Consider the following 15595-nt stretch of genomic DNA (forward strand, 5'->3'; position numbering starts at 1 on the left):
TCTTTGACTGTTACTCTGCCTTCCAGGATATTGGTATTCTTGATTTTGTCACCTGCTTGTCAATTACAGCATCACTAGCAAGAATTCCAGGCAGTTTTCAGCTTTGCTGAAAGGATTTCTAATAATGCAGAATGCCCTAGCTGACCTAAAAATATAGACACTAGCGTTAATGTACTCCAATGGAAAGCATTGTGCTTTCATAGTGCAGGATGAGAATCCTGAGTCCTAGTCTTGGCTGCATCATTGTGCTAACTTGGGCCTGGACTTATCTTGGTCTCAATCTCATCTGCTAAATGGGTGGAGTGAATTGGATGATGTTTAAGGGCCTTTGCATCTCTGACATTTTTAGATTGTACATTAAACATTCAGAAATTATTTAGAGATTATAATTAGGCAATTTTATAAACTGGTCTGTCATTGTTCAGGAAGGTAAGGGAGAAAATCCTTTCTTTTTTCTTTGGCAAAGAAAATTGGACAGTACGTTGTTCCTATCACCAGAAAGCAACTAATGTTCAAAAGTACCAAAAACAATTATACTTAAACAGCAAGTTAAAATGACTGCACTATATTAACACACTTTCCTTCACTCAGCAAGAGTTCTATTTTAACCTGTCACTTTCAATATTACAGCAGCATGTTTCAGCCTATTTAGGTTAAGTAGCTACAGCGATTTTGAAAGCACTAATGATTCCTACGTGGTGACTGCCAATGCCTTAGGTAGAAACCACCTAGGGCCTGCCTCTGAAGTCACTGGCTCTTAGGTAAGCTTAAAGGCCCTGCATGTTTTGTGATGACAATATGCCACAGGTGGCTCATGATGAATTCAGTCAATTTTGAGCTCATGGGAAAAAAGAGAACTGTGGCTCAGAGATTTAGGGGTCCGGAAGCTCCTCCCTCTGCCACAGGAAAGACCAATCACAGGAGATGTGAGACGAGTTTTCCATTGCTGCCTTTGCAAGGGGTGATCTCTATGGCAACAAGACCAGAGCATCTCACTTTTACTAATTGAAGAGTACTGGGGCTATAGTCCTTCATTCATTCAAATTTGAAGTAACATGTTTTATGCATGAATTTGCATCCTTCTTAAACCTAAGGCAGACAATTATAGTGTCTCCTCTCTCTTTTCCTCTTTTAGCCAACAATAGTAGAACGGATTTCTTTTATTTGTTTGTGAAATATAAACCACAGGCATTATTTTTATTTAAGTATGGTTTTCTTTCATGATAATGGAAGAATAATTGCTACTCTGAGATAAACATGGATTCAGATTCAGCTAACATTTATTGAGCAACTCCTGTGTGGTAGTGTAGCAGAAACTGATTTACATTTACAGAAATGTAAATCGTACCAAAGCGATTTACATACATTATTTAACTCTCAAAATATGCAAGTGTGAATTCAAATCTAATAAGTGTTATTGGTGTTTGGCACACAGTAATCACTTATTGAATATTTGTTGCATAAAGAAATGGGACAGAATTGATATAACAGACTGTCAAAATCACAAGAGCCTTTGGAGAGCATCCTGTCAAATTCCCTCATTATACAAATGGAGAACTCAAATTCCCAAATGGAGGATAAATTACTCACAGCTAGTTAGACTCAATTCTGTCCCAGGTAGATCTAGACCAGTGTCTTCTCTGGGACATATCTCACACTGCCTTATTGAAGGTTAGACTATAATAGAGCATCAAATCTCTTCTGTATTGTATTGTATTTGGACACATTTTTTTCTGAGTGTTTTGCTGAATGTAGTGTTTGAGATACATCTCTGTGAATGACTTAATAAGAAGCACTCTGAGAAGTTTAAAAATACATTTATTGATACTTATGTGTGAAAGACTAAATTAAAACGGTACTAACTAGAAGAACTTGAAGGAAATCAGCTAGAGTGAGACCTGGTTGGGGATGAGGTGAGGACATGGAAATAAGCAACTTGGTGGAGTCAAAATCATCCAAAATATGATTTTTGTCAGTAGAGTCCCATGTTTCATTTAATACAGGGTGACTGATTTACATCAAACTCACAAAAAGTCAAGGTATGAACCAGAACACCAGTTCATTAATTCACAAAGGGAAACATGTTAGTTGGTCAATGACTTTCTAGAAAATTCAGTATAGAAGGATTTAATTATAATCAAAAAGCTACTTGGTAAACATGAAATCAGAAAAGGGGGACATAGTTGGCTGATTGGAATGACTCGTCTTTGAGTCTATTGTACCTTTCTCCACTGCAGGGGTATGCTAGTCAAGAAGACATGAACTCTGGTCTAGGCAACTTGTTGCTTGACTCTGGACAATTCTGGAGACACAGTGTGAAATTCTTCCTTGAAGACTCTACTAGTTCTAGGTTTCTAACAGACTGTTTTCTTCTTTCTGTTAGCATTGTTATTATTATTATTATTATTATTATTATTATTATTATTATTACTTTTTCTGGCAGGGACAATATACCTGGGTCAATGCCAGCTTTCTTAGTTACAATGGCATGCCAGTCTTGTCTTCATGAAACCATTCTCTGTCAGACCTCCCTAACAAGCTCTTAGGGAACTATTCTGAATGGTTCATTGCTTTCCATATGTGTGTATATATGTTTATAACTCTCTAAAGGAAACTTTCTCCCCAAATTCTTCAGATACCTTACTTCATCCCTATGTTCTGAAAATCAAGTCTGAGACCAAACCGAAAGCAAGTCTGGGATTGATAAACATGTATAATTGTGTACAGCAGTAAAACAGCATGACACTTCCTTTCTCTCCTTTAATGACTGTGGAGGGAAAAAGAGAGGAAATGAGAAGGAGAAAAGCTGGATTGGGGATTGGGAGTTGGAAAAAAAGTGTTCAGGGATTCAGCAATAAGGGTAGAGGAAAATAAGTAGTGCTTTTGATGAATTTTAACCTTTCAGCAGCTCGTTCTTTTTTCATGAGTGTGGTGCTGGTCTTGTGATGGAATAGACCAAAGATCTTGCATATATAACTAATTCACATTGGTGTTTTTGTGGGAGAGACAAAGAAGATCTAAGACATGGATTGCTTCTAAGGAGAGAGAATCAGGTGAATTGCCACAGTAGAGAACCCCAGTAGTTGATGGGCAGGGTGGAAAACTTAATCACAATTTTTAAAGGACCCATAGGAATGGTCACAATTTCCTACCGCATTATATTTCTCTAATGATTTAATTTGCTAAACTATTTATGCTAGTAAAATATGAATTCTAGATGAAATTCTTCCCTGTAAAGAGAGAAAGCAGTATTCATAAACTGTATATATTTAAATCTAACAAAAGATGGAAAAGTGATTCATTAGTAAGAGGCTCTGCCCGTTTCCAATCCAAATGAATCAACTTTGGAAATACAATTTTCTCTAAGTGAGCTTTGTTTTTTCCTTAATCCAGTTGATATACCGAGATACTTTGGTATATATTCCATATTTGCCTTTCATTGCACACTCTTCACCCCAGCTAATAATTCCAGTTAAGAAACTGGTCCCTTCCACTTCAGTAATATGGGGTCCCCCACTATCTCCTTGACACGAATCTTTACCTCCCTCATGGTAGCCAGCACAGAACATGTTGCTATAGATGGTGAATTTTGTGGATCGAAGGCACGTGGCTCGGTCAATAAGTGGAACTTTAAGGTACTGAAGAGTTGAAGCTGACCTCCCTCTGTTGAAGACTCTTCCCCAGCCACTCACATAGCCAGATCCAAATCTGAGAAAGATATTCGTGTATTCCTTGTCGGCAATGCAAATAGGTGTAACATAGCTGTTCAGCGTTAAGGGTTTATCCAGTTCCAGAAGGGCGATGTCATGACTGTACTTATTAATAGTCGCATTGTAGTTGTGATGAGGAATAACTCGAATCACATTTCGCTTTTGCTCAGTAGGTTCCACCTTCTCAATATTATGTTTGCCTATTGAAAATAAATTTCATTTTCAGTCACAAACAATCTTTCACATAAAGAAATAGATTTTCCAAGTGCTTACTTGGCATCACTAGCTTAATCGGCGATGTCAAAGACCTCAATCTTATAGTGTGATGATTTTGGTAAAATGTAATGAAGGCCAGTGCATATATTTTAGACCAAAAAACCATTCAGGGCCATCATAGAGATGGCTCCATTCACCCATGCTGTTTTAAATCTTACATTGGTGATAATGAATCCAATTGCCATGAATTATCCTGACCTTTCCCAATTTCAAATATTCTGATCCCTTTTCTGAGCATACATTCATTTGGTCATTAGTTCAAATGTTGATTGAGGCCTTGCTACAGGTTGTGCCAGGTACCAGAGATACAAAGGTTAATGACATCACACTGGCTTTTGGGAAGGCTCAGTCAATGGGGAAATGGACACACCAAGAAGTAATTGTACCCCACTGAGATGAGTGATAGTATGAGTGCACCAAAAGAATTATGAGAGTTTGGAGGATGAAGCAAATTAGGTTTTGAAATTATGGCCCCTCTACCATAGCCCAATTTGTTCAGCAACAATCCCATTTGACTTTAGCAAAATATGATGAATCAATCAAATGGAAGATCTAGTGGTGTTGCAGATTATCCTTTCTGTTTATTTACCTGCGACAACTGTAATTTCAACACCAGGTTCAATACAGTGGGCAGCAGTTACAACCCATTTTTCATTAATGATGGAACCTCCACAGAATGCATCAAATTTACCATTTAAAAGGACCTGTGGAAACAAAATTAAGAATCTTACTGCATAATATATCTGATCCAGAAAATAAGAAATTTGTGTGCTTGTTACAGGAGTGGGCAAAACATTGGCTTCTAGGTGCTGGCAGAAATCAAATGTTTCTGGAAAGTGTCAGCTTTGCAGATGAATTAGTGTTTCTGGAGCACAATTTAAAAAGTCATTTATATAACTGTCTTGAAGAGAACATACAGTGAGAGACAGGCGAATCTGAGCAATGGCTTCTTTTGGTGATTTGGGACCCTTGGGTTTCTTTTCCAGGTGAGTCAGATTCTCTGATGGCACAAATTATTCCATGGGGGATTCGGCAGGTATATCAGGAAACTCACTGACTTGACTCCTTGAGATTATCAATTGTTACCGTCTCCTGTTTTTGCATAAGGAAATCTCTGGTACAGGTCACTTGAAAAAGATGAACTACTGATTTTTCAAGATTTGTCAGGCACTTTTCAACCTGGAATATTATGAAACAAAACCTATGACCTACACAAAATCTCTGCTTATAGCCACTCAGACAGTGAGGAACAGCAGGACTCACGCACTCCTTCCACTCTCCCTTATCCAGATTCAACGCCCCTTTGCTTGAATAGTAAGCTGCCTTTGCCCTAAGAGATTTACTTAACTGTGCTTAACTTTTCAGCAAAGTGGACAACAATTTTTGAGTTATGCATTGAGCCTGGGCATTATTATATGAGACCAATTCATTCTTTTAACTGTATATTCATTGCATAATCACAGAGGACAGTGAATATTTTCATCACTTCAATGTCTAGATCAACTTAAAGGGTTTCAGCAAGGCCCTTGACCCACCTTTTCAAGACGAAAGCAGAGAAGTGTGAACACTAGAGGGCACACTCAACATTTGGTAAACTCTTTTCAGGAGCTGACTAACTCTTCCTGAACTCCTGCCCTTTTACTAAAAGCACACATAGCCCTAGGCTTAAAGCTATTCATAAACAAGGGAACGGAGATGCTCAGCCCCTTTAAGTGGGCAACAGATGGTCCTTGGAGCTTGTCCTGTTTGTTATGAATTCAACTTACTGAACATCTACTATGTCCTAGACACTGAAGCACTAGCCTCCTTCCTGGAGACTTACCGGGCTGACACATTAGAGGCCTCTGATTTCCTTTTCATACTCTGGCTCTCCCTCTCTTTCTGTTGCTTTTTATTTTGAAAAAGTTGTAAAGATACAGAAAAAGCACATAATAATATAATAAACACTAGTGTGCATACAAACCAGACTTAATCTTTCTGAATTTTTGGAACTTTTATTGTTTACTCTGGGACAGTAATTGTGGTATCTTACAGATATTTAATACTCACAACATAATATCCTTATGAAGTGATATTAATATATCCATTTTTAGATTAGTGAACTAAGGTTTAGAGATACACATTAATTCCATTAAGTTTAGTTAGTGGTGAGGTCTGACTCCAGAACTTGTGCTCCTAGGTGCCCAGTATCTGTCCAAGTGTGGTTTGTAGACCAGTTGCAGTAGAATCATCTGGGGTTGCTTGTATAATGCAGATTTGGGGACTTATAGAAACTTAATTAATCAGAATGTCTGGTGGGTGGGACTGAGGAAAATGAAGTTCTCCAGAATATTCCTCTGCATAATTTTGAGAGCTGTTATATACCCACTGAATCAGAATTTTCAATGTTTGGTAATATTTGTGTTTTAAAAGTGCTCACTCAGGCAGGGCTGGCTACATACTTTGTGGGGCTCACTGAGGAATAAAAATATGGGGCCCCTTATTCAAAAGCCAGGAAAGAAGTTTCATTGAAGATATTAAAATATAATACATTATTTCTTTCTTCTTTAGTCTCTCTCGAAACCCATCATGCTATTTACTTATTTGTTTTAAAACTTGCTATTTAATGTTTTACTCCCTCTAGCATGGGGGTATTTACTGGAAGAGTGCAGACCCTCAAAGGTATCCAGAAGATACACCCTGGAATCAGCACCCACACACCCTTAGGACTCCCTCTCTGCCAACCACAGGATGCTAGGCCCCAGCAAAGAAGGGTAAGACAGTTTTCCCTTGCCACTGGCCTTCTGTAGCAATCAAGGTGGAGAGGTGACGCCCAAGGAATTACAACTTCTATGCCAGATGTGCCCTATACTTGGAATGGAGGTGGGCAAGAACCTTGCCCTTGACATTGGCCCTCCAAATTACCTGTGGCACATTCCTGGCCCAGAGAAGCCATGTGCCCATGCTTCATTCCAAATAGCATAGGACATGTGCATCCGACTTGAACCCTCCCTGTGCCTATGCCCAGGCCTTTGCCTGGAGGGGGAGGGCAGAAATGGTAGCTGGGTAGGGACCAGGAGAGGGAGGATGTCTGAGCACCACGGTGTGGCAGTGGTCACTGGGCAGGTGTGGGGAGGGAGAGGCAGGGGTGGCTAAGGCACTGGGGATAGAGGAGTGGGAGATAGAAAAATCACCCCTGGGAGGTGGTGAGAGGTGGGGCTACAGAGATCTGTGGTTCCAAGTCCCTAGCACATGTTCTGTTATTTCATCAGATTTCAGTTACAGAGCACAACTGCAAAGCATTGAACCTCAGATGCATGACACTGTTCAGCGCAGAGCTTTGTGCAAATGTACGGGTCATAAAACTGTGTGGCTTTCTCTGATCCCAAGTGATTTTCATCGTCAGGCAAATTTTGGCTGTTTTATACTGGTCCTCATGGTTACAACTGAACACATCTGTTTAAGCAACTGGAATTAAGAATTTGATATATATTAAGAATATATCATGGTGTTTCTCCTCTGACCACCGTATCGTGGATGAATTGGATATCTCTCAGCTTAGTGGGCTAGTTATGCCAGACTGAATGATGTCCACAGCCCCTGGGCACAAAGACTGTGAGGTAGCTAGCTTGACTCCTGCCAAAGACTTGCTGCCTGGAGCTTCTACTGCTTTCTGGTGAGTGGTTGAGAAATATAGTTGTGTTCTTTTGTCTGAAGATCACTTTTTAAAAATCAGTCTCTGACCGATGTTAGAAATTTTACCAAGCATCTCTGTCAAGAAAAATGCCTAAAATAGATGTGCATTTAATGATATTACAAACTACTTAATTTTGGAATGTTTGTTTGGCCACCTCAGGACTACAACTATCTAAATATTAGCTCTTTGAGCTGTTTGCTTGACCAAGGACCAGTTATTGCAAGACATCACTTTGGAGAATGATGGGGGAAATGGAAAAGCATATGTTCTGAGCAAGGCTTTTGAGTTCTGATCTGTTAAACATTTTTATATTTATAATAGCCTAACAGAGGCCTGTTTTCTCTCTTTCAGACACACACATCTGTATACTTCAACCACATGCACATGCATCTACAAAATACACATTCCCACATCCGTATTTATGCTCTTCATTGACAATGACAGACCAGAGCAGTACCAGTCGCCTGTTCTTCTCTTCCCAACTTCTAACTCCAACCTGGCCTTTCCTTGTGATTTCAGTAAAACCCTTATTCTTTCTGCCTGTCCATCCCAGCTTTGCAATAACACCTTTTCTCTGTTTGCATATGTGTACAATGTCAAACACATTTGCAAAGCAAAACCATTTGTCCATGATGTACAGCTTGCTCTACCTACAGTTGTGGTTTGCCTAGCCCTTGGTCCTTGGTCATTTTGCTGGGCACAGAGCAGGGGCTCACTTTGGTTTTAATTGTTAAGTAGTCATTGGAATATGTTTCATCAAACAGTCTTTGATAATCTCTAAACTAGCTTTGTGGGGCCAGTTAAGATTACATAAATCATGCTCTTATTTCTCCTCATTGGAATTTTATCATCTTACCTAGGAATAATAGAGTTACCTTTTTCTTTCTTCTTCTTTTTTTTTTTTTTGAGTTGGAGTCTCACTCTGTCACCCAGACTGGAGTGCAGAGGCCGCTCCCGGCCACCGCAGCCTCGACCTGCTGGGCTCCGGCGATCCTTCTGCCTCAGCCTTCCGAATAGCCGAAATTACAGGCATGTGCTACCATGCCCGGCTGATTTTTTTTTTTTAATTTATTGTAGAGATGAGGTCTTGCTGCCCAGGCGGGTCTCGAACCCGCGGGCTCAGGCAATCCACTCACCTCAGCTTCCCAAAGGCGCGGGATTACAGGCTGAGCCACCGAGCCCGGCTGAGTGACCTTTTTCAAGTGAAAATATTTCTACAGTCTTAAGACCTCAATGTAGCATCCCCTGCCCACCACAAGAAAAATAAAGTTCTAGTTCATACATATGACAACTTTGCATGCTGTGTGTGCCACTGGGGTGTTTCCTAATCAAATGGAAAGGACTGGATCTGTACAAGGCAAAAGCTCAGGTACCTTTAAGAACAACTTCAGGCTAAAGCTGAGGGAAGCCAAGACTGGGGAAAATACTAAGACATTTTAAAGATTTTTAAGACCAAGAATAGAATAAGAAATAGACTGCTGCTTTGGGCATTTTCTGTAGGTTAAAATGGTTGAATACTGGTAAAATCATATGGTACAATCTAACATAAGGATAAAGAAAGCTTAACTACTTGGCTTCCATTGTATCCCTCCCCCTTTTCAATTTAGTAGAACGATCTTCAAGTGATTAAGTGTAAAATAAATGTGCCTCATACAGAACTAAGGGCCATGGTAAAACAGAACATAGAAAGACTAGGAACTTCACATAGAGGGCTAGACAGGTCTTCCAAAGCAGAAAATGTGGGAGGAGTTCATGGAACCGGTTTGCAAATGCACAGAATTGTCAGATGGCAGGGGCACGAGCATGGAACCCAAACCAACTTAACGCTTTAGATAGCCGAAACACAGCGTTGCTTCCTCAAATCTGTCACTTTTGAGCAGTTGGTGAAAGCAATCTAGTAATAAAGACATTGTGATTTCACTTTTTCAGTAATGATCAAATGCTTTTATTTCTTCCCTACATAGGTATATGAAATTCAATTCTTGTTTTAGTTTCCTATTCTGCAAAGATCCACTAACTGTAAGAAAATATCCTTTCTGTTCCTGTATAGTGCTCTTAAGTGTTCCTCCTCAAGTATTCCTTCACCCTGAAGTCCACATAGAAAAAAATCGCCTTCCCCTTCTCCTCAAGTGTTCTGCTTCCTTTTCCCGAGATCTCAAGGAGCTCTGAGCCTGCTGCCGCTGGGCACCAGGAGGAAAATCAAGGATATACCTCCTCCGTTTGGTTTCGCGCCGCCCTGGCCTCAGGCTTTCTAACCCCGGGACGTTAGAGGCTGGGCAGCACGTCTAGGATGGGCGGGGGTGGCGCCACTCCGGAGCGGTGGGGGGCTCCGGAGAAGCTACTGTCGAGAGACTGCCGCGAGCGCGGCGCGGCTGCGTCGACCCATGCTTCCAGCCTGGCAAGCTGAAGTGGAAACCTTAGAATAAGGTAAGAAATGAGCACGACCGCGAACGGGCTACTTGGAAGGTGAACATCGGGTCTCAAAGCTGGTCGGGATCCCAGCAGTCCCCTAGCCTGCTCTCATCTCTGACCAGGTGAACAAACACCTTCCACACTCCCCTTGGACGGGGCTACCCAGTCGCTGCTGTACCCAGTGACGGAATAGCTCTTCAGGTCAACAATTCCGACAAACATTTGTTCAACCAACGTTTGTTTCCAAAGCTGCACAGCCCACACAACCAACCCAGTGGTTGGAAAGATCTTTCTTAACGGAGGCCAGAATCTGTCTGCCTGCCTGCCTGTAACTTTCACCCTGAAGTTCACATAGAAAAAAAATCGCCCTCTCCTTCCCTTGTGACCCTTTGCCAACTGCTCACCTAAACCTTTTCTCTAACATATTAAACATTTCTCATTTGTTCAAACCGTTTATTACTCCAGATGAAAAGTGAACGCTCTGTTCTTTGTGGAATTTCTTCATCCAAACATCACTTTATTCTCCACCTCCACTAATTTGAAAGATAAAGCAATCAATTCTGAATGAAAAGGCTTTTATGAAGCATCAGCATTTTGAAACACTCTTCTAGGTGACATTGCTAAATAGTATTTCATATTTCAGAGCCAGATGTATATAATACTTTGACCACTGAAACCCCAGCTGTTGCTTACCTTGTCTTGATGACTTGTCACAGCAGGTTTTTTGCAGTCTTGTCTGCAATAAAATATAGTATTTCCTCCCTACAGTTTAACAATGATGTGGTGGAGCTGGCCCATCCACAAATGAGGAAAGAGTCTGGTTTGTTTCATTTCCTATTTCATCTTTGTCTAAAAATGACTTTTATACACTCAATTTATCTCCTCTTTTTGAAAACCAGTAACCTTTTTTGTGGAACTGGGTGGAGGTGGCATGGAGGAAACAATATCGAAATATGACAGGGTTTTTTCTCAACTATCCTATAAAGTAGCTCAGCTTCTCACCTTTGGAAAAAAAGGTAGTGCTTTGTACCTCATATGGATGAAATAGGGAGTGAAGATGAGTGTGCATGGGCACATGCACACACACGTATTAGTAGTGATCTTGAGCATTCCAAATGATCTCAGCTAGACTTAACCAAAAAATAAAAAATAAAAGTAAAAAAAAAAGAAACAACTGGTACAATAAAAGTCTGCAGTGAGAAGGACATGAAAACACTTGAAATGATTTTCTTCTTCATAGAACAGCTGCAACTACCATCTAATATAGTCTCTTGTGCTTGAAAAGAAAATAAAATGTGGCTAGTGTTACTATTTTTTTTTCCCTTTTCAGGAAAGACCTGCGTTGTTAAAATATTGGCAAACATCTGGTTTAGAGGGAGTGGGTGGGAAACAGATTATGTAGCTAAACTGAGCCTGTATACTCCCCCTCTTTTGGTTCTCATTTATGAGTATTTGCCATTTCATTTCTGGGATGACCAGGGGGCAATGCTAAAACCACAGTAGGTGCATCATGGGATTGTTTTTTAAATCCTGGGGTTTTATAAAGTCGTCATCTTCTTAGTTAATAATGTTCTCCTGGGTTCTTGGATCCTCTACTCTAAGCACTGCTCTGTGTCCCACAAACCCAAGGACGATAATTGTCATAAGGCAGGAACTTTTGTTGTAACCACCTTATTCATGGAAGTTAGATACATAATGAATGAAAATGCATGAGAACACAAATGACAAAACTAGATAGAATTAGATACATAGAAATTAAATAGATTGAAAGCATAATTAGAATGGTTATACCCAAGAGGGATTGCTTAGGGAAACGTCCGTGGAGAAGATAGTCTTACAAAGACTAGTGAAAAAGAGTAAAGGTGAGGATGAGTGAGAGAAAGGGTCAGGTAAGGTGCACTTCAGTGAGGACAGAGGGAGTAAAGAGACATAGAGTATATTTTATTGGCTATGACATCAGGTCCAACAAATATTGTTTTTTAAAAAACGAATGTATAAGAAAGTCTTGGCTGTGATTTTCTGCCACCCTTTGATACCATTCTCCACAATGCCTGTGCCAACCACCTCCATCCCCAGGCGTATGTTTAATACCTTACATCTATTATATCAGAAAATGGCATTCTCAAGAATCCTGGATAGATGCATAGCTAGTTTCAGAAAATTCCAGTGGTGTTAAACCTGAGGATATTTACCTGATTCTGGCTTAAATTGTTACCAGTTTGATGATCACAAAGTCTTTGAAGGTGTCAGTCTCTGATGGCAGAAATTTAAATTTCAGTAGATTAAATATTCTGTGGTGAAATATTCTTGAAATCTCTACAAAATCATGATTGTGCCCATTAGGGTGTTGTAAGTTAAACTAAGCTCTGTCCAATAGAAAATGGGTGTTCAATGTATACCTGCACTGTTCAATACAGGAACTACTAGCCACACGTGACTTTGATGCACTTACAATGTTTCAGGTGCAACTGAAGGACTGATTTTGAAATTTTATTTAGTTGTAGTTAATTTAAATTTAAAAAGTCACATATGGCTAGTGGTTAACTGTTGGACAGCACAACTTTATATAGGGACCACCTGGCTTCCTGCCTGGGTATGGGACAGGTCGTTTTCCTTCTCACAGATGGAGTCACTTAGGCTTTAGCTGTAGCATGAGTTACAACACAAGTTTTACTACATATCTTGCTCTTTGTTAAATCAAATATATATACATATATGTATGTTTAATATATACTATATACATACATAGATATGTATGTATAATATATGTAATATACTTACATACATAAATATGTGTGTATATATACATATATGTGTATGTGTGTGTATATATATATACACATATATATACACCTACACACACATACACATATATGTATGTGTGTGTGTATATATATATATATATATATGTATATATATATATATGTAATTCTGCATATGTGGGCCATTTGCAGACCACATTTCGAGAAATGTCTGCAGACCACACCTGAAAAACTAGGTACCATGAGTCCGTTATTTGGTGTTTTGGACTCTGCAAGTTTGTTTTCTTTGGACCAATGATTATCCAACTGTAGTGTGCATCAGAATCACCTATGGAGCTCGTTTACCCTTAGTTTGCTGGACCCCATCCCCAGGGATTCTGATTCTGTAGGTCTGGGGTAAAGCAAGAAAATTGACAGCCTTACCAAGTTCCCAGGTGATTCTGATGCTACCACACCTTGAGAACCATGGCTGAGAACCAAACCTGTATCTCATAGCCTGGGTCCAGGAACCCAGTTCTTGCCGTCATCCTTCCTAGTTGAGTATTTTTCCTTATTCTCTTTAAAATAATCTAGTTTCTCTGGGCCTAGAGACTTTTTAACTCTCACCAGTTTTCTGGGGTCTGAAACTGAAGTAGTACTCTGAACTCCAGTACCTGTGACCTCTCTTCCAGACCTTCATTTGCTGACCTGTTGCTTGTTTGGAATCCTGTTATGAAATTTCCTTGATGCCAAACTTCTTGATCTTGAATGGTAGTTGGTTTTGGGCTTCTCCTTCACCAGCTGCTCACCTATGGGGGCTGTCTCATACTGCTTAGTGCTGACACTTGCCTGAATACGTATCTCACCCTGATAGGTCTGTCTAATGTGCTAGCCTCAGTCTCCCGACTGGCCTATCCCTTGCCAGCTGAGCTCCAGTTTTCACACAACATCAGTATACAGTACCTGCCAAGGGAATTGACCTGGTTTGGCGTCTTTTCCACCAACAACCCGAGTGACGTCTTGAGATGATTCGTTACTTTGAGTTATGTTATCCCAAATAGCTTCATCTTCAGTAGAATTTTCATTGTTCATATCAGAAAAAATAATCTCAGCGCGGGTAAGCGTAGAAGGGTGTGAAACAGAAACTCTTCCACAGGGAAATGGCACTAGAAAAATAGAAAACACTTTAGTACTCTTATATTTCTCATTGGCAAACAGAACACGTATTTCAAAAATTGAGAACGAGGATACTTGTCACTTTTGAGAAGCAGATCCATCAATATTTTTAAAAAATCACATCAGTAAATATATTCTCAGATTAAAAGGTTGATTGTATTATTTTTGTGGAAAGTTTTTAAGCCCTTAGTGAAAAGAACATTTGGCTCTGGAATTCATCATCTTTACGGAAATAGAATAGGTGTTCCGGAATGAAATTTGGTAAGATTTTTATAGAGTCTAATGACTTTCTGTTTAGTTTCTTTACTGAAAAATCTTACTCCCAAGTGCCATCGCTGCATGGAAGTCTGATGATTGATGCCTTGTGACTTTAACTGTAGAATTAGGTAAATGGGATTTCTGCTGCTTATCATTAATAAGGTTTCTTTTGTAGACTGCAATGCCTTCTAGATTCCAAGGTGGATTTTAGGTATTTATTGGGGAGAAACAATTGTGACTGAATTACCTGGCTGTCAAATATTAACCAAACAGTTTACTAATATGATTTTCACAGCCATAGTCACCAAAATCTGTGAAACTTTTTTTTCCTTGGGATGGTTTAATTTCTAAAGAAAAAAGTCATTTACTAGTCCATTAGGGACTCTCAGAATGGAAATTTGTAGTCAAACAAAGTAACCTCACATTTCATTTTCATTTCTCACTTTTTTTCAAGCCACATTCCTTATAACAGACATTTCTATAGCAACCAGCTGCGACAAAGTATCATGAAGACAGCATGTGGTTGAGAAAACAGGAAATTAGTTCAAAATACTTATGTATAAATATACATGATCAACAATGGCTAGAGAAAAGGGACTGTTATTGAAAAGGCAGTAAAGCTTATTTTAGGCTTGGCCTACTTATTCTGCTTTAGCTGTATTCAAATATAACATATAATAGAGGTGGTCCTCAATTATTTTACTCTCTTATATAAGGGCTTGTAAGAATTTAGCTACTATGCCATTTGTCTATACTGGAAGTTAGGTTTTTAAGGTTAAAACAATATACATACACATACATATGTGCATGTGTGCATACACACACACACACACACACACACACACACACACACACACACACAGACTCCCACACTCCCACACTCCCATACTCCCACACTCCTCACAAGGTAGGCTAGCTTTCTGGGTTTTTTCTTTAATTTTCTCTGCCTGTTGCAATGCTAAGAGAGGTACTGAACCCAGTTACAGAGGAATAGTGCATTATTTAGTGTACCAATTTAATAAGATATCAGGCTTTGGAAATGCAAAAGAAATTATATCTCATTTGCTTCAAAAGACCCCTCATTTATCAAATATAATTGATCCTGCAGAGCCCACTTTTTTTAAAATTAAAGTTTCTACTGCGTTCATCTTCAAAGAAGAGTCATACATATGAGCATGGAGTGAGATGTTCTGAATAGACCAATGGTAGACATGACTGGGAACTATTGCTTTGTCTACTGCTGTATAGATTGTGTTGATCAACCTAGCAGAACTTAAAAACAATTTATTGCTGGAACCATTCTGACACCAAATGTGTAAACTCCGCTTGAGATGCAAGGATAGGAA

The 15595-nt window shown here is 39.5% G+C and overlaps 1 protein-coding gene across 2 annotated transcripts in view; it reads right to left on the reverse strand.

Annotated features, from left to right (window-relative positions):
* Positions 1-2712: 2712 nt before the first annotated feature.
* The window catches only part of F9 (coagulation factor IX), a 32316-nt gene continuing 19433 nt past the window's right edge, over positions 2713-15595 (reverse strand). Inside the window, exons 6-8 of one of the 2 annotated variants that reach the window (XM_008061783.1) lie at positions 13779-13981; positions 4576-4690; positions 2713-3910 (exon numbers count right to left, since the gene is read on the reverse strand). In XM_008061783.1, coding sequence (XP_008059974.1) covers positions 3363-3910; positions 4576-4690; positions 13779-13981 — 866 coding nt within the window. In that variant the 3' untranslated portion in view covers positions 2713-3362. The remainder of the gene's footprint in view (positions 3911-4575; positions 4691-13778; positions 13982-15595) is intronic. The other variant, XM_008061784.2, reaches the window with a different exon arrangement.

The sequence above is a fragment of the Carlito syrichta genome, unplaced genomic scaffold (assembly GCF_000164805.1).
Source record: "Carlito syrichta isolate Samal-C Ts95f unplaced genomic scaffold, Tarsius_syrichta-2.0.1 Scaffold305575, whole genome shotgun sequence".
NCBI classification, from domain to species: domain Eukaryota; kingdom Metazoa; phylum Chordata; class Mammalia; order Primates; family Tarsiidae; genus Carlito; species Carlito syrichta.